The 26,638-nt window shown below is 45.9% G+C and overlaps 1 protein-coding gene across 4 annotated transcripts in view; it reads right to left on the bottom strand.

Moving 5' to 3' along the window:
* LOC134936741 (PH and SEC7 domain-containing protein 4-like) overlaps positions 1-26,638 on the bottom strand; it is a 109,253-nt gene that overhangs the window by 45,195 nt on the left and 37,420 nt on the right. For 3 of the 4 annotated variants that reach the window (XM_063931959.1, XM_063931958.1, XM_063931961.1), the window contains exons 2-3: positions 14,280-15,357; positions 2,154-2,226 (exon numbers count right to left, since the gene is read on the bottom strand). In XM_063931959.1, the coding sequence (XP_063788029.1) occupies positions 2,154-2,226; positions 14,280-15,227 (1,021 nt within the window). In that variant the 5' untranslated portion in view covers positions 15,228-15,357. Of the gene's footprint in view, positions 1-2,153; positions 2,227-14,279; positions 15,358-19,227; positions 19,594-26,638 lie in introns of those variants that run through there. The other variant, XM_063931960.1, reaches the window with a different exon arrangement.

The raw sequence follows: 26,638 nt of genomic DNA, 5'->3' as shown, positions 1-26,638 counted from the left end.
TCGGATGTCCCTCCTAATATAAACACTCCTTCATGTGCATGTAATGGAAATAAGTCCAAAGAATAGAAATAAAATATCACTTAGCTTCCTGTATCCGATCCTTTATGACAGGACCCCGTGTCGACCAGGAGTTGACTTTCACAGTATTCTTTCCGCCGCGGGAAAAGAATAAACATTCGGACTCCTTGAGAGGACGGGAGACCCACTCGTCACGACCTAAAGCTTTATCAACAGAGCGACCAGCACATGAGAAAGAATACTATTACTCCAGCATTCATTATAAATCATAAGATGAATATACATATTGTAATACACATATACACACATATCCCACCTATATATACATATAACATACATATAAGCGGATTGTCCGGAACCTTCGGGACCCAAGTGACATTAATGTGTTCTGAATGTGTATGACCATGTACTGAATCCGCAGTTGTGGCTCTACCAGGAAACATTATAGTCAACAGAAACCCTAGTAATCGTCGACAGCAGGGAGTAGCAACCAGGCAAAATAACATACTTGTGACCCTGAGGGATCCGAGGGAATAATACATATATAATTTTAATAACCATGTCTGTGCTCGAGCTACAGAGTCACGGAACCAAATCATATAAATATATATACAGATATAAGTTAGTTACAGCATGTCAATTTACACCCGGTAATAACAGTTGGTGCCGACAGGGTCACCCACGTACTACTGTGTCTCCCATACCGTGTTTACTATGAACAAGTATAACACAACCGATCTGATGACTCAGTATCTACTGTATCAAGTACCAAACAGGTGTCGGCGATGCCGACAATGAACTCCAGAGGCGTTAGCAACAGAACATTCACACATGTCGACACAAGTGTATTTCTGACAGGGAGCACACAGAGAGTATATACAACCAATAGTACATGCCCATTTTCAACTTAAATAGCGTTATATATTCCTACATAACACTAACATATATGTGCCCCCCCTTGTCTGTGCTGTACACACGTTTTGGCAGGGACATTGCTTAAAATGGTGCTGTCTCTTTCTGTGAGGGCTAAGCCCCGCCCCTTATCGGTACGCGGTAGCCCACTATATTTAACCCGTTATATGCAGGCAGGGGACCGTATACAGTGGCTACCCACTGTATATGTATACTGGGAGTGTAAAAATAAAGTAAACATAATGCCCAGGGCGCCCCCCCTTCCTGCGCCCTGCACCCGATACCAGCCGTTGGTGTGTGGGAGCAAATGGCGCGCAGCGGGACCGCTGCGATATGCTGGCGGGGGTAGCGGACACGGTGCCCAGGCACCAAACAACAAACTCAAGCCAGCCTTTTCTTGTTTAAAGAGCAAGTAACTTGCTGCCCAGGGCGCTCCCCCCCCAGCGCCCTGCACCCTGTGAGTGCCGTTGGTGTGTGGGAGCATGGAGCGCAGCATGACCGCCGCATGTTACCTCCGTTACTGAAGTCTTCTGCCGTCACTGAAGTCTTCTGTTCTTCTAATACTCACTCGGCTTCTGTCTTCTGTGAGGGGGGTGACGGCGCGGCTCCGGGAACAAGCAGCTAGGCGAACCAAGTGATCGAACCCTCTGGAGCTAATGGTGTCCAGTAGCCTAAGAAGCAGAGCCCTTAAACTAAGAAGAAGTAGGTCTGACTTCTCTCCCCTCAGTCCCACGATGCAGGGAGCCTGTAGCCAGCCGGTCTCCCTGAAAATAAAAAACCTAACAAAGTCTTTAGAGAAACTCAGGAGAGCTCCCCTAGTGTGTGTCCCTTCACTCCTGGGCACAAAGTCTAACTGAGGTCTGGAGAAGGAGCATAGAGGGAGGAGCCAGTTCACACCCAGTTTAAGTCTTTATAGTGTGACCAAGCTCCTGCGGATCCGTCTATACCCCATGGTCCATTTGGAGTCCCCAGCATCCTCTAGGACGTAAGAGAAAAAGAAAAACCATTGGGTTATCTTACAAGAGCACCAATGCAGAACAGCGGCAGCCCCAATAAAAAGAGAAAAGGATATGACTTTATGCAAACTTTCATTCAAACACAACTGCACACTCCTATGGATGAATGAGACAATTGTAATGGGCATTTCCTGGAGGATCTAGCTGTACAGTGCAGTGAACGAGCACGCTGCATGGTGATTTAGTTCTGAGGAAATTCTCACTCACAGACTTCAGGCGCTTCAGGAGCCAAGATGCAGGCAGTCACATTTCTCGGAGCGTCTTCTGCACAAGCAAAGGCCTAAAAAAGGTGGATAATAACAATCAGATTTTTATTTTTTCCAATTTGATAAAGAATTATTATTTGAACCAAGAAATGTAAATGCCCTTTGTTCACAGATAACCTTGCAATCCATGCTGAATGTAAAGGGTAAATAACCTAAATAATGTTCTGCGCTTAACTTTACCTACAGTATACCAGTAACCAGAGACAGATGTAGTTTGTTAGAGAGTTTATGCCCTGAGCAGGCCGTTAAACTAGGAGAGCTTTGTCTGCCACCTTTTTGCCCCCTGTCATATTGTTGGTCCTATCCAGAAATGCTATTGCACTAATGATGTCATAACTGGCATCTACTGAGGTCACATATAACCAATGACATCTGGGCAAGCCCTCAAGCAACTATTCTGTAAAAGGACCAGACTGTCTCAGACAGGTGGACAAGAGAGCTCAGGGAGGAGGTTCTACGGATCGTCAGGCAGGGAAAGCAAATAACAGTTACCAAGTAATGACGTATACCCAGATTATTTCATATACAGTCATCCCTTAATATGTATATAAAACAAATGCAAAAAGTTAATCCCTTTCATAGAATTGTGCGATATAGTTTTCATTTGCAGAATGAAGTGTGCACAGCCCTGGCTTCTAGTGTGCACTATGAAGGATGTCAGTATAGAAACAGGACGCGGTTACCGCGCAATGAAGCACAAAGAGTGCAGACCATGTGACTCACTGCCTTCTCTTCCGTGCAGCAATTCCTGCCGCTGACAGACATGAAGCACAGTTGCCAAGGGAGAAAATACTGAATCTAGGACTGGTCTAAGTTACTCAGTAATTGGAGAGGAAAAAAAAAAAAAAAAAAAATACTTTCTGCTGAGTTAAACCCTTTCTAACAGGTTGCTGTGCTGAATCAGAGGAAGATAAAACAAAGTCCAGAAAAGAGCAGCTGAAAATTTAACCTCAGAGGGTAAACAAAAATTATTTGCGCCCATCTCAGCAATGGAACTTCTGCTCTGATCAGTTACCATAATAATGTCATTTACTAATTATACTTGCAGGCCTCATTTCTGGTATAAAGAGGAATCCAATCAATTTTACAGCCAGCTTGTAAATGAAATGCAGGATTATGGTGCTAACGTTATGCACTAACCATAGTCATTTATTAGGTCTCTGAACACTGGTGGATACGAGGCAGATATGGCTTCAGAGCTAGGCATGTTTGCTCAGGACACAAATTGTCTCACCTCTGAAACTGGTAGGTCCTTGTTCCCATGCCTGTGCACATCATTTAATGAGTGCATTTTAGCAAGTTGTAACTTTGCGCATGTAGGAGGAGAGCACTAGGGGGGAGAGCTTTCTGTTTGAGCATGCCCAAACTAAATCTCACTGCACATGTTAAAGGTGGGTACACACTAATAGATATATCTGCAGATCAATTGATCGGCAGATATATCTATGGACGGATCGGGCAGTGTGTTGAGCATACAAGAGAGCAGCCGATATATCGGCCAGTGTGTACGGGCCTTTACATTTGTCCCACCTGCAGTGCAACATGGTTTTGTTCAGTTGCTTGGTTTTTTGCTTTATTTACAAACATGATTTAAGGCCCTAAATGTATCCACATGCCGAAAAGCCATGGGATAATAGGAATATATTTACTGAGCTCGGGGTTTAGTAATGACCCTCATTTATACAGAGCAGAGATCAGGTCCCTTATAAACTAGAATTAGTAATAAAATAAAATAGGATTTGAATTACCTACCGGTAAATACTTTTCTCGTAGTCCGTAGAGGATACTGGCGTTCCATTTAGTACCATGGGGTATAGGGGGACATTCCGAGTTGATCGCTAGCTGAAAATGTTCGCAGCGCAGCGATGATGCAAAAAAAGGCACTTCTGCGCATGCGGCGCAATGTGCACACGCGACGTACTTTCACAACGGCCGATGTAGTTTCACACATGGTCTAGCGAAGCTTTTCAGTCGCACTGCTGGCCGCAGAATGATTGACAGGAAGTGGGCGTTTCTGGGTGTCAACTGACCGGTTTCAGGGAGTGTTCGGAAAAACGCAGACGTGCCAGGAAAAACACAGGCGTGGCTGGCCGAACGCAGGGCATGTTCGTGACGTCAAAACAGGAACTGAACAGTCTGAAGTGATTGCAAGCGCTGAGTAGGTCTGAAGCTACTCAAACTACACAAAATTTTGTAGCCGCTGTGCGATCCTTTCGTTCGCATTTCTGCTAAGCTAAAATACACTCCTAGTGGGAGGCGGCATAGCATTTGCACGGCTGCTAAAAACAGCTAGCGAGCGATCAACTCGGAATGACCCGCATAGACGGGTCCACTAGGAGCCATGGGCATTTTAAGAATTTGATAGTGTGGGCTAGCTCCTCCCTCTATGCCAGACTATACCAGACTTAGTCTAGGAAACTGTGCCCGAGGAGACGGACATACTTTGAGAGAAGGCTATAAAGGATAGTGGTGAGATTCCGAACCAGCACACACAAACCAGAGGAAAGCTATGCTAACCCAACTTTAAACAGGAACAGCACCAGCTGAACCAACAATACTTAACCAAGTGACAGTGCAGGAAGAACGAAGCACCGGGGGGGCGCCCAGTGTCCTCTACGGATTACGAGAAAAGGATTTACCGGTAGTTAATTAAAACCCTAATTTCTCTTACGTCCTAGAGGATACTGGGGTTCCATTTAGTACCATGGGGATGCACCAAAGCTCCCAAACCGGGTGGGAGAGTGCTGAGGTTCTGAACTGATTGACCAAACTGAAGGTCCTCAGAGGCCAAAGTATAGAACTTGTAGAACTTAGCAAACGTGTTCGAACCAGACCAAGTAACAGCTTGGCAGAACTGTAAAGCCGAGACACCCGGGCAGCCGCTCAGGAAGAACCCACTGACCTAGTAGAGAGGGCCTGTACAGATTTTTGAACAGGCAAATCTGCCGTGAAATAAGCATGCTTGATAGTGAGCCTGATCCAGCGTGCAATTGTCTGCTTTGAAGCAGGACCCCCTATTTTATTGGGATCATAGAGAACGAACAGAGAGTCGGATTTCCCGTGACGAGCTGTCCTCTTTACGTATACCTTCAAAGCCCTCACAACAAGCAAAGACTTTGAAGTAGCAGAGGTGTCGGTGACTGCAGAAAAAGGAGGAAACGTCCCAGATGAAATTCCACCGCAGAATACTTTCTGCTCTCACACCAAGAGACATTTGTCTTCCAAATACTGTGGTAATGTTTAGACGCTACCCCCTTCCTGGCTTGGATCATAGGGGCTAATTCTGAGTTGATCGCAGCAGGAACTTTGTTAGCAGTTGGGCAAAACCATGGGCACTGCAGGGGGGAGAGATATAACATGTGCAGAGAGTTAGATTTCGGTGGGTTATGTTGTTTCTGTGCAGGATAAATACTGTCTGCTTTATTTTTACACTGCAATTTAGATTGCAGATTGAACACACCACACCCAAATCTAACTCTCTCTGCACATGTTATATCTGTCTCCCCTGCACTGCACATGGTTTTGCCCAACTGCTAACAAAGTTCCTGCTGCGATCAACTCAGAATTACCCCCATAGTCGGGATAACTTTGTTAGGGATCCCTCTTCTGGCTAGAATCAGCCGTTCAACTTCCATGCCGTCAAACGTAGCAGCGGTAAGTCCTGATAGACGAACGGGCCCTGTTGCAGAAGATCCTCGAGGTAGAGGCCACAGATCTTCGAGGAGCATTTCCAGAAGGTCCGTGTACCAGGCCCTTCTTGGTCAGTCCGGAGCAATGAACCTTTTCCCTTTTTATTCTTTTTAGAATTCTTGGAATCAGAGGAAGTGGAGGAAACACGTACACCATCTGATAGACCCCATGGAGTCGTCAGAGCGTCTACCGCAACTGCCTGTGGGTCTCTCGACCTGGAACAATACCGCTTGAGCTTCTTGTGGAGACGAGAGGCCATCATGTTGATTTGTGGATATCCCCATCGACATGTCAACCACCTGAACACATCCGGGTGAATGCACCACTCCCCGGGTGCAGGTCGTGTCTGCTGAGGAAGTCTGCTTCCCAGTTGTCTACTCCCGGAATGAAGACCGCTGATAACGCCACAGCATTTTTTTCTGCCCAGAGGTGAATTCTTGACACCTCTGACATTGCTGCTCTGCTTTTCGTTTATGTACGTCACATTGTCCGACTGAACTGAATGGCCTGATCTTGAAGAAGATATGAGGATTGTTGAAGGGCGTTGTATATAGCCCTGAGTTCTAGAATGTTGATTGGAAGGATGACTTCCTGACTTGACCATCTTCCTTGAAACTGCACCCCCTAGGTGACTGCTCCCCAACCTCTGAGGCTTGCGTCCATGATTAATAGAATCCAGTTCTGAATCCCGAACCTCCGACCCTTGACGAGGTGAGAAGTCTGTAGCCACCACAGGAGGGAGATCCTGGCTTTTGGCGACAGACGGATACTCTGGTGCATGTGAAGATGCTATCCGGACCATTTGTCCAACAGATCGAGCTGGAATGGTCTTGCGTGAAACCTTCCGTATTGAAGCGCCTTGTAAGAGGCCACCATTTTCCCCAGAAGGTGAAGCATAGATGCCCCGATATCCAGGTTGGCTTCAGGACATCCCGAACCATCGACTGGATCACCAATGCCTTTTCCAAGGGAAGGAACACTTTCTGCGACTCTGTGTCCAGTATCATTCCAGAAATGGAAGCCTCCATGTTGGCTCTGGGTGAGATTTCGGAAGGTTCAGAATCCACCCGTGATCCTGGAGAAGTTTAGTTGAGAGAGCAATGCTGTCCAGCAACCTCTCCCTGGACGGCGCCTTTATCAGAAGATCGTCCAGGTACGGAATTATATTCACACTCCCTGTTTGCGGAGTATAAACATCATCTCTGCCATCACTTTGGTGAATACCCTCGGTGCCGTGGAGAGACCAAATGGCAGGGCCTAGAACTGGTAGTGACAGTCCTGCAGTGCAAACCGTAGATAAGCCTAATGAGGCGGCCAGATCGGAATGTGAAGGTACGCATCCTTGATATCCAGAGACACTAGGAATTCCCCTTCCTCCAGACCTGAGATCACCGCTCTCAGAAACTGCATCTTGAACACTCTTAAGAACGGGTTCAGAATCGGCCTACCGAACCGTCCGGTTTCGGTACTACAAACAAGTTGGAATAGCACCCCTTGTTGTGCAGATGAGGTGGAACTGGAACAATGACTTGAGTCTGTACCAGTTTTTGGATAGCATGCTATAAAGTTATACTTGCCTCTTGTGAAGCTGGTAAGCCTGATTTGAAGAATCTGTGAGGTGGGAGCTCTTGGAACTCCAGTCTGCAGCCCTGGGAAATAAGATCTATGACTCAGGGATCCCGGCACAAACTTGACCAGATGTGACTGAAGAACTTTAGTCGGCCTCCACCTGACAGCCCTCCAGGCATCGCGGTCCACCGCCATGCTGAAGGCTTTGAGGAAGCAGAGCCTGAGCTCTGTTCCTGAGCACCTGCAGTTGCTAGTTTGCATGGTTTACCTTTTGCACCTCTGGGGGCTGTAGAAGCACCTCTGGATTTGCCCTTAAACTTGGCCGTCCGAAAGGACTGTAAATTAGAAGCTGAATAAGCTTTCCTGCCTGGGGAGCTGCGGAAGGAAGATATGTGGACATCCATTTGTCTAGTTCATCTCCAAACAAGGCCTCTCCTGTGAATGATAGGCCTTCCACGCCTTTCCTGGAGTCTGCATCAGCAGTCCACTGGCGAAGCCACAGCCCCTGCGTGCTGACCCTGCCATAGCGGTGGTGCGTGCATTAAGCAAGCCTATCTCTTTTATGGATTTCACCATAAAGTTTGCAGAGTCCTGTATAAGCTGCGGGAGTAAAACAACATCCCCCCTAGGCAAGGAATCTAACCCCTTAATTAGGTTACCTGACCATTTCGCAAGGGCTTTTGTAATCCAAACACATGTAATAGTGGGTCTCTGGGCCACCCCAGCAGCTGGGTACAATGATTTGAGTGTAGTCTAAATTTTACGATCAGCCGTGTCTATTAGGGAGGCTGCACCAGGGATAGGCAATACAATTTTTCGGGACAGCCTACAGACTAATGCGTCCACTATCGGTGGATTTTCCCATTTTTTCTTATCCTCCAGAGGAAAAAGAAAAGAAAAAGATGAGAGCAACCTTTTAGGGATTTGAAATTTCTTATCAGGATTTACCCACGGTTCTTCAAACAGGGTATTCAATTCCTTTGACGCAGGAAAAGTGACTGAGGACTTATTTTTTACATTTAAATAAGATTCCTCCTACTCCTCTGACACCTTATCAGGAATTTGCAGAACATCTCTGAAAGCCTCTATAAGATACAAGGGGAAAAATCGGCACCTCCAGACAAATAGGCTGTTAATTAATAAGCCAATGAATAATTTATTACTTACACATACATATCTAGCAGCTGTTAAAGGGGTTACTCAGCCCTTAACAAAACACAATCCAAACAAAGAAAACAGCGCTAATAGGTATATGTAAAATATTTTATTACCATTAATAACACAGTATATTATTTAAAATGAATTAAAACTGTTAAAGACGTGCTGGTTAGTAACAACATGCAAATTAACTGCACAAAGGAACTTATGCAAACGCACATATATTTCAATTAAGCTTTAGTGCAAATTATGAATATGCCATTAGTTCATTAGTCCCAAATATTTGAACTCCGTGCAATTCAGATGGGCTGTTTTGCTAGCATTTATGCCCAGATGGTAACTATCAAATTGATCCAACTGAATACCGGTTTTGTTAGTGGGTTAATAAGCACAAGTCTAGCAATTAGTAGTTTCTATAGCATATGAGCACAGTAGATGTTTGTGTCACCTGTACAATAAGCCCCACTTCCAACAATGCATGGAAAAGTGCCTCCCGGCTCCTGGTGCATTCAGCACATTAGAGGTGCCATATCCGGAGTGTCCAAATTGGGGCTTTAATAAGGCTGTTGCAAAGTCCAAATTGCCGGTACCGGACACAATGTAGACGTCTTACGCGTTTCTCCGCCTCTTAGCAGCTCGGCGGCTTCCTCAGAGACGATATCTCTCTTATTAACCCACTAACAAAACCGGTATTCAGTTGGATCAATTTGATGGTTACCATCTGGGCATAAATGCTAGCAAAACAGCCCATCTGAATTGCACAGAGTTCAAATATTTGGGACTAATGAACTAATGGCATATTCATAATTTGCACTAAAGCTTAATTGAAATATATGTGCGTTTGCATAACTTCCTTTGTGCAGTTAATTTGCATGTTGTTACTAACCGGCACGTCTTTAACAGTTTTAATTCATTTTAAATAATATACTGTGTTATTAATGGTAATAAAATATTTTACATATACCTATTAGCGCTGTTTTCTTTGTTTGGATAGCCTCTATAAGAGCCTCTAATCCCAGAGTAGCATCCCCCCCTCCAAATACACCTCGCCTTCCTCCATGTCTGATCCATAAGCGCCAGAGTCAGACTGCAGGATATGGGCCAGAGATTGTTTTTGCGGACAAATGGGAGGGGATTGAGACACTGGTTTGGGGACTGTCTCTCTATTCATAAACACATCCACAGTCTGTCTTAAGTATTGCGTCTCTTTCTCATTGTGGGATAATTTTTTATTGGAGATCATTAATTTAATGGAATTAACCCACTCCAGTTCAGTCCCGCTATTCTGGGAAAGTGCACTGCCCTGAGTACCCAGTAATGAGCCCCCTGGTGAAGAGGAACACTCCGCTGTACAAGAAACACTCTTTGCCTGACATCATGTAAAATGTGACAGCACACACACACACAGTAAAAGGTTAAGCACAATTAACCCACAAAGAGCCCTTTAGGGAGACACAGAGTTATTTGAAGCCAGCCCCCACCGCGCCCTTATAGCTAATGCCAAGCTTAGCTGGGTCGCAGACTAAGTACCCTGATAGGGGACTTAGTAAACTAATAGTCGCTCCCCCCCTGCTATGACCCCCCGGTACCACTGAGGTAATCTGGAGTCTCTCCGGAGGAGCCGCGCATCCCTGTCAGTCAGCGCCTGCGTCCACTGCAGAGGGAAAATGGCGCTGGTAAGCTGCTGGATCCGCTCATAGTGAAGGCCACGCCCCTTCTATGGCACACTGTCTTCCCCCTTTTTTATACTGGCTGAGGTAATCTGGTACTTAAAATGGAGAGAAAACAGTTCTAAGGATGATTTTGCCAGTGTTCTCCATTTTAAAGTACCAGATTACCTCAGCCAGTATAAAAAAGCGGGAAGACCACGTGCCATGGAAGGGGCATGGCCTTCACTATGAGCGGATCCAGCAGCTCACAAGTGCCATTTAGCGGGCGCCGGCCATTATGGAGAATTGTACACAGTGTGGGTACTGTGTACAGTGTACTGAGACGCAGCTGTGTACTGTGTCTGGAGACGCATTCCGCCCCAGTTAGAAGCCGTGCGTCTCCGTACCCTCATTCCGTACTCACCACTCTTCATTCTTCTGGCTCTGTTAGGGGTGGCGGCGTGCTGCGGGAATGTATGCTCGCCGTGGTGGGGCTTGTGAATAATTCCATCAGGAGCTCAGTATCCTGTCAGCGGGGAATGGGACCATTAACCCTTCAAGAGGTTGGGCCGTTTCCCCCCCTAAGTCCCACGAAGCAGGTAGGCTGGTGCAATCCAGCCCTGCCTGAAAATAACAAACATATACAATAAATGTAGAAAACTCTTCAGGAGCTTCCATAAGCGTGACCGGCTCCTCTGGGAACATTTTCTAAACAGAGTCTGGTAGGAGGAGCATAGAGGGAGGAGCCAGCATGCTCATTCCTGTCCTGTGGTTGTCAGGACCGCGTTTTTGCTCAGCGTGTATGCACAGCAATGATCGTGAACATCGCTGCATACACACTGAGCTATTTTCCCTGTTCCCAGCGATATTCATGGGGGGTAGTGAAGCACTTTCCACAGTAGAAGTCTGTGGAAAGTGCCTCACTCGGCTGTACAAACAGCCCGACGGATGGCGGCGGCTGGCGATGATGCGGCAGTGCTCAGCAGTGCTCATCGTCTGGCCATACACACTGGCAGTGTTTGAGCTCAAAGTAGCTCAGAAACGCCAAAGGTGAGCTACTTTGAGCTCAAACTCGGCCAGTGTGTATGGGCCATTACTCACATCTTAACCACATGCCTTTCTTCGTGTCACCATAAGTCCTACTAACTCAATGTTTATAGTTTTTTTTATTGTTAATTATTATTATTATACAACCAGAGTTTATTAGTAATTAGCAGCAATGGGAGGTCATTGGCACTCCCCTGGTGGAGTGATTTGGTACATGTGTGTGTGTGTGTGTGTGGGGGGGGGGGGGGGGTCTGTGAGTGCAATGTGATGGCATTATGCAGCAAATAAGAGTCTCTGCAATATTTTAAACGATCAAGTCTCCACAGCCCAAGGCCGTAACTAGGTGTGTGCCTGAGGTGCCTTGCCAACAGCGCTTATGCAGGTCCGCTCACCAGCGCTGCCCGCTGTCATGTATGTATTGGTGCGCTTGGCTCTTTCTCTGCCGAGCACACCACTACTGCATAGAAGACAACAGACAGCGCTGCAGCAGCTCAGCTTCCCACTGTAAATTCCGCCCCCTCCCATCTTAAACCTGTTTCCGACGCACGAGGAGGCGCAGCGTTCAGGCGGGTGGTTGGGTGGGAGAGCAGTCAGTGGTACAAGTATGCTGCTGCCTCCCACTGTGCCAGACTTCCGGGAGGCGGGAGCCGGAGAGCGCAACACTAGCATGACTGTGTGATGTCCACCTGGCCTCACTTTCCAGGAAACACAGATGAGGTCTGCTGCCAGTGAATAGGGGTAAGAGGGTTGCTAAGAGACTGAGGGCGGGATGTGTAAAGATACATCGCCGCCCCTCACCGCTTACCGAAGAGATGTTGATCGCATATGTACTAACATATGCTATCAATATCACAATGCGGTATCGGAGGCCACCCGCGATACCTGTGAACTGGTCTGCGGGGGGTCTCAGTCACCTCCCATGGGTCCCCACACTGCCTGGATGTCGGGAAGCAGCAGTAGGCTACCCACGGCGCCGCCTCCTCCCCCTGCAGCCGGAAGGACCTCCGGCTGCGTTGCTAGGGGGAGGAGATAACCTTCTGGGTCCAGGGCAGCCTGGAGGAAAATCAGCTGGGGGTTAAGGGGGGTCGGCGTCTGCGGCGGTGTCGGCGGGTTGCAGCGGTCGGCGATTAGAAGCCCATAGGCTTCTATAGGGTATCACCATCCAAAGATGGCGATACCGTGGACGGCGAAAACGCGGCGGTAGGATCTTTGTAAATTTGAAAATGCGGTAAAACCCCCGTTTTTGGGGGTTTTACCGCATTTTTCCTTTAGTACATCCCTCCCACAGAGTGATGGGGGTGGGGGGATCCAGTTATTTCAGCCCTGTCACCAATGCACATCCTATTCCTATCACTGTCAGTGCCAGAACTGCTGCTGCCAGATCTGTTGCAGTTCTGAAATGTATACAGTTTTCTACAACCATTTGCCCCAGTGCTACATTAGTGTTGCTTTCTGCTCAGCCTGGTTTTTACTGCCTGCCTGTCCAGTCTGGCTTCCAGTCATTGGGGTACTTTATCCAAACTTTGTATTCAACAACTTCTGACACAGAGGGATGGGGTGGGGGTTTTGCTGAGAGACACAGAGTAAAGGGATGATGTAAGTGATGCTGAGACACACAGAGTGATGGGGTGGGGGTTTGCTGAAAGACAGTGACCGGGGATGTTGCTGAAAGACACAGTGACAGGTGGGTGTTGCTGAGAGACTCAGAGTGAGGGGGTGGCAAGCTGAGAGATGGTGAAGACTAGAGTATGAGAGACATAATGAAGGGGGAGCAGGCTGAGAGATACAGATTAAGGGGACAGGCTGAAAGACAGTGAAGGGTTTGATGCAGAGATACACACAGTGAATGGGGGCAGGCTGAGAGACACAGAGTGGGTGATGGTGAGAGATGCAGGCAGGAGATGATGGTGTGGCTGAGAGACAACTGGTGTAATCTGTGTAAGGGGCTCTACCTGGCGTAATGTGTGTAAGTGGCACTACTGTGTGGCCTAAGTTGAATAATGGAGACTTCTGTACAGCGTAATATGAATTGGTATTATTTTGTGACTTCGCCCCTTCCCCATGAAGCCATGCCCCCGTATATTTTGCACACGCCTACGGCACGCACTGGCCCTGTTTTGTATATGGGGGGTGCTGATGCTGTTTCTTACACACGGCGCTAAAATGTCTAGTTACGGCACTGCCACAGCCATATGAAATGGTGCAAGGGACAGCTTTATCTGTAGTTAACCCATTCTACCATCATGAGCAGTGACCCCCAGTTAATGACTGTGGATTACATTTCACAGCAAAGCCTGGCACCTTTGGATGTACAATTTACTCTGGGCAAATCAGTGCCAAAGTGTGTTAATGGCTTCTGAAGTGCGATATATGCAGGAATTAAGGGCCTAATTCAGACGTGATCGCAACAGCAAATTTTTTCTCTAATGGGCAAAACCATGTGCAGTGCAGGTGGGGCAGATATAACATGTGCAGAGAGATTAGATTTGGGTGGGGTGTATTCAAACTGAAAACTGAATTGCAGTGAAAAAATAAAGCAGCCAGTATTTACCCTGCACAGAAACAAAATAACACACCCAAATCTAACTCTCTCTGCACGTTATATCTGCCCCACCTGCAGTGCACATGGTTTTGCCCATTAGAGAAAGATTTTGCTTTCATGACTGATTAGGCCCTAAAAGCAGATGCAGCCAATCAGCCTTTGTGTCTATACTGACAGTAAGTAAACTGTGACATCCCTCAGTCACCATGCAATCAGGGTACAGTCTGTTGAACAATAGGACTAACAACAGGATGACCTACTTCAAATGATGCACGAGTAAGTGATCTAATAAATCATAGGTAATTACCCCTTCAATGAGTTAATGCTAATGAATTCCAGTGCAAAGGAATGCACAGAACATCTAAAGTGCACTACACCCAGACCATTGACTGTACATAAGTGTGCCACGTACCTCCTGGGTATACTGTAGACTGTCAGTAAGATGCCACTTCCTGGTCCTAGCAGACAACGCCTGTTTCTCCTCCCACTCATCCTCGTATATCTGGAGCTCTTCCAGTGATTCTTCACGTGTCATCTGATGCCAAACAACGTTTCTTGTACCTGTTCCATTCCTATCCCAAACATTCTGTGCTAAAAGCAGCTCGTTTCCCTGAGTCTCTATCCTTTGACCAGTGCTATGTCCATTTTCACTGGCCACTGCAGGAACAGGCTGCTGCATGCTGTGACCCACGGGGTATAAAGGTTTGGAGTTATTAAATAAAGGGTTATCACAGAATAAGCGCTCATCTTCTACTTCTGAGTAAAAAGTGTCATCACTCTCCTGGTCCTCTTCCCGATCTTGATGTGGATTTTCCCTTAAAGCATCATTAAACTCAACGTAAGGTGGGCCTGCCTCAGACTGTGGCTCCCTGGCTCTGAGGCGACAGGTCTCGGAAATATCGATCTGATCTTGGAGGTCCAGCACGCACAGTTGAACTTGAAGTAAACTGGCCAAGATAACATCCTGTGCTGAGCTGCTCTTTGCCATGGGATTGACCTGGGTCCTTGTATCGGTGGCTTTGGGTAACAACTGCTGGAGGTCAGGGAACACTTCCTTTTGTAGGCTGGAATAAGCTTTGTCCGCACAAGAGGCCTCACCATTAGTACCTGAAATTAAACAGACTGCTCTGGTCCCTTCTTGATCTTTGTGGCCATGTGTATAGAACCTGGACCTCTCAGTGTTGGGACGAGCTGCAGCTAAACCGCCATGATCCAATGAGGCCAATAGATTAAGATTTGAGGCAGAGGAGGAAACCTCATGTTCCTGCCAAACCCTAGAAAACGTACCAGGTCCTCTATCAGGACTAACATAATAAATAGGTAAGAGATCGTCATCCACCGAGAGCTGCTGCTTTTCCATTTCACCCCTTTCATTTGACTTTGGGGTCTCTGGTCTGGCAATGAAAACACGGAATCCTAAATTCCTCTCCCGGATAACTCCATATTACACCAGTGATTCAGAGAAAGGCTTATCCTCATTAACATCTGCCCTGGAAAACACAGAAAAAAAAAACAGAGGAGGACATTTAATGGTTGATCTTTGTATACCAAAATACTCAACACTTCAAGTGGTTTAAACAGGCAGTGGCCAAATATAATTATATATGTAGTGCATACATAGATTAATAAAGTTTTTTTAATGAAAAAAATGGCACATGCAACAAACAAAAATAAAATACACAAAATAACCTACAAACCTTAAATATAATGACATGCTTTAAAAGCAAAGCCACTATTTGATAAAAATATACATTAAAGGCTATATGTTTCAGAGCTGAAAGACATATATGAAATAATTGGTATCATTGTACTTAAGTAAAAAAACTGAACACTAAAGAAAGTGGATAGAATAACCACAAGGCCGATTCTTTATGGCCTATTGTAAATATGACAAGATCCACAAACGATATACAACAGATTCACCACAGAAAACTCTGTTCTTAGCCTGTATCCCTAGGCACCTGTCACTTCTGCCTCAACTTGTTGCAGCAGCTCCCGCCCTGGATGACAGGAGCACTTGCTAAACTGGAAACCTTGGCCATGTAGAGTATGGTTTATTTCTTGTGTTGAGACCTACAGCCTTGGGGCCATGTTAGAGGGGAGTGACTATCGTCTGTCATGGAAAAAGATCATATTTTACAAGCATTATGCGGGATATCAACACTTCTTACACAACCTGAAAAGGATTCAGTGCTGAAGGGGCAGACAAACAGCAATGATTAGCACCACAGCTGGCTGGCTCACAGAGAATGGCTGAACTACAGTATGTCACATAACGCTGACACAGTACAACAGCAAGCGCAAATTAAGAATAACATGTGGATATGTAGAACTACAACTCTCACTGGGTTTGATGCAGAGGTAAAGCAAAGGAAAGTGAAATGGCAGCAGGATTGGGAGCTGCTCTTGCACCTGTGCACAACCATTTTCACTCTGGAATGAAAGACTTACATTTTACATCATGTCAGAGCTGATGGTCTCCAGAGCTGGTAACATGTTTACAAGGTTTTCATGTTTTGGTAAAATTATGTTTTCCTAAGTGCACTGAAAGCAACGTAATAAGTTTTCACACACAAAGAAAAAAAAAAAGTTACAGATCTAATATAACATAGCCCTGGTGTCCCTTCATTCTCGTGACTTGCTACACCATATGGTACTGTACGAGACTGGAGGAAGGGTTTTATTTAATAATAGGAATGCTACTAAACTGTAAGGAGCGGTCTTTTCATGTCATACTGATGTTACACTATCGAAAAGTGCAAGTTTCCCTGCACATATATAGCTGCACTCTGCTACCCGGAGAAAGAGGACAGTAGGGGTGCACCTAAAAACGAAACAAGAAAGCAGCCTGGGGTTGACAGTCCGTCTCAGCGCTGCAGGCAGTCTGGAGCACCAGCTCGGCTAATGGAGCCAGAGCCGGCAACCCTACTGTAAGAAAGTGTGGTGCCATATCATTGTAGAGAACACTTATTTACAGACATCAATGTATAAGTGACAACCATAGGCCAAAAGATAATGTATTCCATAAGAGAAAATAAAATGTTTACGTATACCAAACAAGTGACATCACTGAGGCATGAGAAAGGAAATGTGACTGATTTACTGTTTTACTACAGCTCCCTACCTAACCTTCAAAGCCCCCAATCCACAATAACTCTGCACCCGCCTCTACTCAATCTACCGACATGTGCTCTCCCATCTGCCAAGAACCTATACCAAGTGTGGACAAAAGTATCCAAAAGTTGGAAGGACGTAACAAGGGGAACAAATATAGGTTTTTAAGGGTGGGCCAGCAAAAGAGTCACACCCATTAATGCCCATCAAACCATTGATCAAAACATTACATAATAAGTACATTACCACCAGCTTATGCCCCAGAGATAATGAACTGCCCACTGGCTGTTAGCACCATAAGACTACTGCCCACCCACATGTGCTTACAAAAGACTACTATCTGTCCATTTCTACTTCCACACAGGACTACGGCCCATATATGGGCCAAATGGTTCCTGTCTGATGTCAAATTCTATGTTTTTATCCACTTGTGCCTCCACAAGATTACTGTCCACCTATTTTATCTTTATTTTTTGGACTCGCAAGTCGCTCAAAAGTATGCAAAGATGCATATATTAGCTGCAGTGGCAGCGCAGTATGCAAAGATGCATATGTTAGCTGCACTGGCAGTGCAGTATGCAAAAATGCATATGTTAGCTGCACTGGCAGCGCAGAATGCAAAGATGCAGCAGGATTTTTTTTTAGCAGTTGGGTAAAACCATGTGCACTGCAGGGGAGGCAGATATAAAATGTGCAGAGAGAGTTAGATTTGGGTGGGTTATTTTATTTCTGTGCAGGGTAAATACTGGCTGCTTTATTTTTACACTGCAAATTATATTGCAGATTGAACGCATCACACCCAAATCTATCTCTCTCTGCACATGTTACATCTGCCTCCCCTGCAGTGCACATGGTTTTGCCCAACTGCTAAAAAAAATCCTGCTGCGATCAACTTGGAATTACCCCCATTGGCCGCAGTGGCAGCGCAGTATGCAAAGATGCGTATATTGGCCGCAGTGGCAGCTCAGTATGCAAAGATGCATACGTTAGCTGCAGTGGCTGAGCAGTATGCAAAGATGCGTATGTTAGCTGCAGTGGCAGTGCAGTATGCAAAGATGCATATGTTAGCCACAGTGGCAGAGCAGGTAACTCAATAGATACAGACCTTCTAGCTACTCGGAATCAGGCCCATAGCCTTCACCTGTTATGAAGTGAAGATGGGCACCAGCAAGAGAAGTAGAAATCTAACTTGGCCCTCACACCTTTTGTCTCATGTTATATTCCAGTCTTACTAGGTGTTAGGTACATTTACCCATTATATAGCAACATAGGCTTTGTAATATATAAAATATAATAGGTATGCAAGACACAGATCAAGCACAAAGAAAAATGTGGCTAACTTTCGGTTTGGCAGGTGGAGGGATAGAAGGTTCATAAATGCAATTTTCATCCATGCAAAGGTACAACACATTTATAGAACACAGAGCTGTCCCGCCCAGACTACTGTACACAGACAGACAGGAAACCTCAGCAGACCTCATATTATAAATATCTTCATCATTACACATGCAAATCCGTAAGGCCAGAGTACAGGTGTGCACCAGTATAAACTGATGTACGCCATCTTTCCACAGCACCAAACACAGCAAACAGACATCATTTATGACAGGAGCCTTCACTCCCCTTATACAGAGGATGGTGCAGCATGCTGGGAACTGTAGTCCCACAAAAGCTACAGAAACTTCAGGAGGTCTATACCTCACATAGGGAAAAATCAAACAAGGTTAAACACACATTATGCAGAACAGATGTTATCCTATGCAGAGGAGCAGAGAGGAGTGCCCCTTTAATTTGTAGTATGAGATACTGTACTGTCACACCCCCGCCCCCATTTTGTAGGTACTTTTGGCAGAGACGTGTCAGAATTTTAACCCTTAATATATTACTTGTGGTTCTAGTAAATCAGGACATCAACAAGACAGAGGTATGGTAACGATGCCATCTTGCATCGGAATAATTAGTTTCAGAATATACACAAAAAAAGCAAAGAGGTATTTATCATGTCTCTCAAACAGGCACAACTGGCAATGACGGGAATTATCAGCATCTGTAAGGACTGTATAAAAGACAATAAAACAATCAGCAACCCCACTGCATGCAACGTACCACAACCAGATCCGGAGCACAAAAGACAGCTACACCTGCAGGATGGCAGGACCTCCACAATCCACATAGAACAAAGTGGACAGCAAGCAATACAGCGTGCGATAGCTGTTCTGTACAGACATAGGGGAAATGAAGCTTACCACAGGAAATGTCCCTGCCTGCAGGAAGGTGGCATCACAGAGTCCAGCACTGGTATCTATCTCTATCCATCACCACACACCATAGAACCCAACAGTGACTGATGGCTCTGTCCCACACTTCCTTCCTACAAGAACTTATGGCAAGTGCAGACAGCGTGGTAGGAAAGCCCACACCTCTTACTCTCATCCCCACACTCGCTGCAGCAGTGTTTGTGGTCCTGCAGTCTGTATAGGTTACATGTCTACAGCTGTGGAAGGAGTGTAGCCTGGTATAAAAGGAACGGTGTGATCACTGAGGAACCAGAAAGCGGTCTGTAGTCTGTATCATAGTCTCTCCCAGTTACAGAGGACCTGCTAATGGAACAGAAGTAACAAGGCTCAGATCTGTCATTACCAGGCTGACAGGAAATCAGATCACCTCAAGGGGAAGTGCGTCAGAACGCAATGCACACTCTTCTGCCAGGTACAGGAAGTCTATGAAGTTACACAGAGTGCACAGCGCAACAGACATCACATTTCCACACTCCGTACAGCACTGCCTCTCTCCTGCCAATTACTCCAGTGACACGGTGAAACATAAGGCCGGAACATCCACTCACCACTGGATAACATGAAATTGGCAATAAGGACAAGATTTGCAATGGATGCAACATTAGAGCCCATTTTTTGTATATTGAACAATTGGATATAACTTTAAAATGAGAAAGAACATTGTACAACTTAAAATAAAGTAAATATACATACACTACAGCGAGATGGAGAGATATAAAATATAAAACTACGAAAAAACTATAAAAATACTATAAAAAACTATTAATAATTCTCAATTAAGTATAAGATTGTGTTGCACAACTTTTTACTACGAAACTTGCGTAACTACAAAATAACATAGACTGAGGTCACATACAGACATTTAGGAGATACAACATAAAAAATAAATAAATAAAAAACCTGAAAAAGCCAATAACAACTGCACAGCGCCCCAAAAAATGACTCCTAGTTTTTTCAATGTTCCTTAAAAATTAAGCTTGCACAGGTCTGAACATTCATCATAAACAGCACACATCGCTAATTAAGCAATAAAAAAAATAAATGAATGCTGTACTCCCCATATGAACTCTAATTGTAAAGCTCAACGGAATATGCTGCGCTATATAAGAAACTGCTAATAAATAAATAAATATGAAGTCATCACCCCTCCCATGACAGTATTACATATTGCAGGTGTTGAAGGAATTTTATTTCCTACACCCAGCTATCATCAAATCATGTTCTGGAAAGCAGTACAGCAAATAAAACAATTTGCAGTCAGATTTTAGAAATGTGCAATTTTCGGTCTCCATCTGAAATGCAATACGTAACAGAACAGCATGCACAAATATCCAGAAAATCACTAAAACTGTACTATTAAGAGAAGCAGCCCAGATTTACTATCCATAGGCTTCCTGTCGGATACTGCTTTTTCAGAGCTGTAAATGAGGAAAACTGAAAACAAAAGCACCGATAAACAGCACACTGTAATTCCCAACTTCTTACCACCTGTCAAGCTATGGGAGTGTTTTATGTATACACTTGTGTTACTGTTGCGAGAGGTCCTTTCATACTGGATCAGGTTAAGCTTCTCTTTAAAGAAGTGACAATTACCCTGTTGTATAGGCTGAGTCAGATCCTGGTTCTCATGTACATTCCTAACCTGTAGGAACTTCCTTCAGTGGCTTTGACTCACTTTTTATTTTCATATAACTAAATAGACTGAAAATAGAAGTGTCCTCCTACCTCAATGAAAACTCAACCATGGTTCTTGTCCAGTACTTTCCCCTAATGGAGTCACGCTGATACAGCGGTGGGATGCTTAGAAAGTCCAAAGCTGTAAGGCCAGGGGTGAACAGCTGGGACGCAGGTGGTGAGAGGCTGCCCAGCTCCTGACTTGTGGGCAGGAAGTTAGCGGCCGCTCTGCAGATAGTGACAGACAGGCTCAAGGCCCAGCACAATCTTCAAGGTAAAAAGGGAAGTAGCATTTTTCTTTTCTATTAGATTTCAAAATAATGCTCTAGGGTGTAAAGGCACGGTTTTAAGATAGAGCTTTAAAAAGCAAATAACATGTTACCACAAAATGCATAATAAAAAGCAAAGACCATTTATAACACAGATATCATCCAATATAGGGGGTCATTCCGAGTTGTTCGCTCGCTAGCAGATTTTAGCAGCATTGCACACGCTAGGCCGCCGCCCTCTGGGAGTGTATCTTAGCTTAGCAGAATAGCGAACGAAAGATTAGCAGAATTGCGAATAGAAAATTCTTAGCAGTTTCTGAGTAGCTCCAGACTTACTCCTACACTGCGATCAGCTCAGCCCGTTTCGTTCCTGGTCTGACGTCACAAACACGCCCTGCGTTCGGCCAGCCACTCCCCCGTTTCTTCAGAGACTCCCGCGTTTTATCCTGGAACGCCTGCATTTTTCCGCACACTCCCAGAAAACGGCCAGTTTCTGCCCAGAAACACCCACTTCCTGTCAATCACACTCCGATCACTTCAACGATGAAAATTCTTCGTTCGGACGTGAGTAAATCTACTAAGTTTTGTGTTAAAATATTTAGCGCATGCGCACTGCGTACCATGCGCATTTTAGCCTTAATCGCTCCGTTGCGAAAATCGGCAACGAGCGAACAACTCGGAATGACCCCCATATTCAGAAAATAACTGTACCACATATGTGCTTATGTTAAACAGGGCATTTGTAGTTTCCCTTCTGTCAATGCTGGGGGTGGGGGCGGGATGGGTGAGCAGCACACGCAGGGATAAAATATGTTCTTGACAATGAATTTAATAAATGCGAAGGTCGTAGTTATATAAATATTTGTATAAACTCACTTGTGTGAAATTTAAAATGATCGTTAAAGTATCTTATTTTCTCTAATTAAAGCCCTTTTCTGCCATAGTTCAAATGGAACTATCAACTCAGTGGCGCGAGTAGAAGGCCGCAACTTATAATAATACAGCTGGCGAGGTCAATCCGCAATAATCCAATACTGACTTTTTGTGGCTGTACATATAGGGACCATGATGTACACATTACAATCAATTCATTTTCTCAATTGTTTGCTCCCTCAATGATCAAACATAGGTAAAAAATAATAAACTCATAACAAAGAAAAAAGCAGTGATTATAAACATTTGAGGGAAAAGTCAAAACGAAAAAACAAACAAAAAACCCCAAAACATTATATGGAATATCAGTATGGATGCCAGATGGAGATACAGTACAGCAGGGTGGCCTGTGGGCTAGATGTTGCCTAGCCTGTAGTGGCCCTACATCCCCAAACGGGATCGGTATGCGATCCCGGCGGACGGGATGCTGGCGGTTCATAATACCAACGCTGGCATCCAGATGGTCACGATCCCGCTAAGAGTGAGGTATTATACCTCAACCACCCCTACCCCATTATCCCACCGGTACCATGGCCTAACTAAACTCCCCCTTACTGCCTAAACCTACCCCTTTCCCCCTTTTCCACAGCCTAACCCTCCCCCTTAGTGCCTAACCCCCCCCCCTCCCCCCCTCCCGCCCTGCAGCCTAACCCTAAGCCCCCCCCCGGGTGGCACCTAGACCTAATGCTAATCCCACCCCCACCCACACACACGGCCATACCCTAGCCCTGTCACTATATATTCCTGCGGGATCCCGGTTGTCAGTATTCCAGTGTCAATGTCTTCCAGCGGATGTCAGGATTCCTGCGTCAGTATTTCGACTGCTGGGATCCCAACAGCCAAGATCTTGAACGTATACCCCCCCAAACACATCTCTATTATAAGTAACAATTCTTTTAATAGCATTTGGGGTCCTAGGCCATACTTGCAACATATTTGTGCCCCTCTTCATATCATTACTGTTCTGGCAGCACAGTGCAGGACTTGCATTACAGACAGTGTCTGGGCCTGTGCTCTGGTCATTCTGCCCATGCATAGAGCTGGCTACTCAGTGCTGGGTAATGGGGCTCATGCATCAGCAATCACAAGAAGACCATTCACCAATTCTGTGTTTTAATGATTCCCCAATCCACCAATATGCGCCCACACATTGCAGATATTTTATAGTCATTTGCAGATCATTTTCATTCAAAGATCACATCTACAAATCATGAAAGTGCCCACTTTACTAGTAAAATACCAGTAATGGCTGGCTCACCAGCTGATCTAGATTACCACACGGTAACAATCTACAGCCCCGATTGGTCGGTTAAATCCAAGATGCTGGACAGCCTGATATACCAATTCCGATCACTGTTTGGTCAGAATCGGAGATAGGAGAACGCCATACATTGCCGATTCTTTTACACAATCATCTGCAGAACACAGAACTGCCCCTATTGACTGCTGCTGTATGGGCCCCTTACATTACATATTGCTGTAGAGGAAATTCAGATACAAGGGTGGTTTCAGACACCAGCAGATAGGGCTTGAAGCAGCTGCAATCTGATCTCCTAACAGAATGTGCGGTTGGCTTATGCTGGAATGAACATGCTTTCAGCATTATATACAGATATGCAGAAGGCCACCTGAAAGATTAAAAATAACATCCACAAATATGCATATACTGTAATTGCAGGAACTGTTGGGTTATTCCGTACGTGCGGGAATTCGTGTAAGTCTATCAAAGGATACTACAGGAAGAAGCTCAGGGACTAGAATGCCTTCTAACTGAAACCAGCAGAAATAATTGCATACGGATCATTTCGTAGGGACGTTAGAGAAATATATATACATCTCTACATTCCATTAGTGATAACAGGCCTGATTCAGGTATTGCGGAGCATAGCGCAAGGTTACGATAGTCGGTACTTTGCCCATGCGTCAGACCCATACTGCACATGTGCAGTAAGGGTCCTGCATCGATGGACTCACTACAGTTGAAGACTGTCAGGATGCCGTTGGGGGCAGGGAGGGGGTGACGAAGGATTACATTTGGGGGAATGCCAAGGCCTCTGTTAGAAGACTGAGATTTCCTGGCCTCTAAAGAGGTGGCCAGCCTGTGCGAACCCAAGGGTTACACAGCCGTCCAATGATGTCGCAGGTGATTTGATGCTGCGTCCTCAGATGCAGCACGGACCACTAATGCAAGCAGGAGGCGTCTACTTATAACAGACGCCTTCTGCTGCATTACCATACTAGTGCATTACTTCTGCTGCTTCCAAGGAAGGTGCAGCGATGTCTCCTCCAACCAGGGCCGTAACTAGGTGTGTGCCAGCGGTGCCTGGCACACAGCGCATATGCACTGTGGGCGCAGAACCGCTGGCAACACCCGTGGGGCCACACACGCCTCACTAGTATTGTCCACCTGCCGTAGATCACACTTACTGTCTCGGAAACTCCTGACTGCTGCTTAGTCCCAGCCTCAGGCTGTCATTCCCCCAATTGGTCACTTAGAGCTGGCCCAGGATTGGCTGGTCTCTCAATACTGCTTGCACTTTCGAGTGTTGTGCTCTGCTCTCTGCTCCACCTCAGCTCACCAGATAGCTGAGTGGCTTCTACTGGTTTCTTGCTGATGCCGCCGTGACAGCCGCCCAGGGGACCAGCTTCCCGGCACTATCACAGGTACCAGCACCGCCAGCCTCTCCCTGAAGGACGTGCCGCAGTTCAGCTGCCCTGTTCCTATCCCCCACAGCTCCTGCTGCGGAGAACGTCTGGACCTCAGGGATAGAAGCCAATTGTTTCTGAAAGAAAATAGACCAGGCCAAAATCTGAACTTTAATGGAGCCTAGGCGTAGGCCCTCGTCAACTCCCGACTGCAGAAAAAGCAGGAAACGTCCCTAGATGAAATTCCACTGCAGAATATTGTCTGCTCTCACACCAAGAGACATATTTCTTCCAAATACGATGGTAATGTTTAGACGTTATCCCCTTTCTGGCTTGGATCATTGGGGGTCATTTCCGAGTTGATCGCTCGCTAGCAACGTTTTGCAGAGCTGCGATCAGATAGTCGCCGCCTATGGGGGAGTGTATTTTCACTTTGCAAGTGTGCGAACGCCTTTGCAGCCGAGCGGTACAAAAACAGTTTGTGCAGTTTCTGAGTAGCTCTGGACTTACTCAGTCGCTGCGATCACTCCAGTCTTTTTGGTTCCGGAATTGACGTCAGACACCAGCCCTGCAAATGCTTGGACACGCCTGCGTATTCCCAAACACTCCCAGAAAACGGTCAGTTGACACCCATAAATGCCCTCTTTCCGTCAATCTCCTTGCGATCGACTGTGCGAATGGATGCTTCGTTAAATCCATCGCCCAGCACCGATCCTCTTTGTACCCGTAGGACGCGCCTGCGCATTGTGGTGCATACACAGTTTTGCCGAGTTTTAACCTGATCGAAGCGCTGCAAAAAGTTGCTAGCGAGCAATCAACTCTGAATGACCCCCCTCTCCTGGCTAGAATCAACCGTTCAACTTCCATGCCGTTAAACATAGCCGTGGTAAGCCTTGATAGGCGAATGGGCCCTGCTGCAGAAGATCCTCTCGAAGAGGCAGAGGCCACGGATCTTCGATCAGCATCTCGAGAAGATCCGCATACCCTTCTTGGCCAGTCCGGAGAAATGAAGATTGCTTGAACCTTTATTTATTATTTTTTTAATTCTTGTGATCAGAGGAATGGGAGGAAACAAATACACCAGCTGGTAAACCCACGGAGTTGTCAGGGCATCTACCACTACTACCTGTGGGTCACTCAACCTGGAACAATACCGCTTGAGCTTCTTGTTGAGATGAGAGGCCATCATATTGATTTGTGGATACCCCCACCGATGTGTTATACTGAGGAAGTCTGCTTCCCAGTTGCCTACTCCTGAAATGAAGATCGCCGACAATGCCACGGCGAGTCTTTCTGCCCAAAGTAGAATTCTTGACACCTCAGACATTACGGCTCTGCTTTTCAATCCGCCTGTACATCACATTGTCCGACTGGACCTGAATGGACTGATTCTGAAGAGATGAGGCCTGCAGAAGGGCGTTGTAGATAGCCCTGAGTTCCAGAATGTTTATTGAAAGGACGACGTCCTGACTTGACCATCTTCCCTGAAACTGCACCCCGTGTGTGACTGCGCCCCAACCTCTGAGGCTTGCATCTGTGGTTAGCAGAATCCAATTCTGAATCCCGAACCTCCGACCCTCGACTAGGTGAGAAGTCTGTAGCCACCACAGGAGGGAGATCCTGGCTTTTGGTGACAGACAAATTCTCTGGTGCATGTGAAGATGCGATCCGGACCATTTGTCCAATAGATCCAGCTGGAAGGGCCTTGACTGAAACCTTCCGTACTGAATTGCTTCATAAGAAGCCACCCTTTTCTCCCGAAGGCGTATGCAGAGATGCACTGAAATTCGGGTCGGCTTCAAGACGGCCTGAACCATCGACTGGATTACCATTGCCTT

Source organism: Pseudophryne corroboree, chromosome 6 (assembly GCF_028390025.1).
Source record: "Pseudophryne corroboree isolate aPseCor3 chromosome 6, aPseCor3.hap2, whole genome shotgun sequence".
Classification (NCBI taxonomy): domain Eukaryota; kingdom Metazoa; phylum Chordata; class Amphibia; order Anura; family Myobatrachidae; genus Pseudophryne; species Pseudophryne corroboree.
The sequence above is the reverse complement of the archived record's forward strand: the minus strand, read 5'-3'. Positions and strand labels throughout refer to the sequence as shown.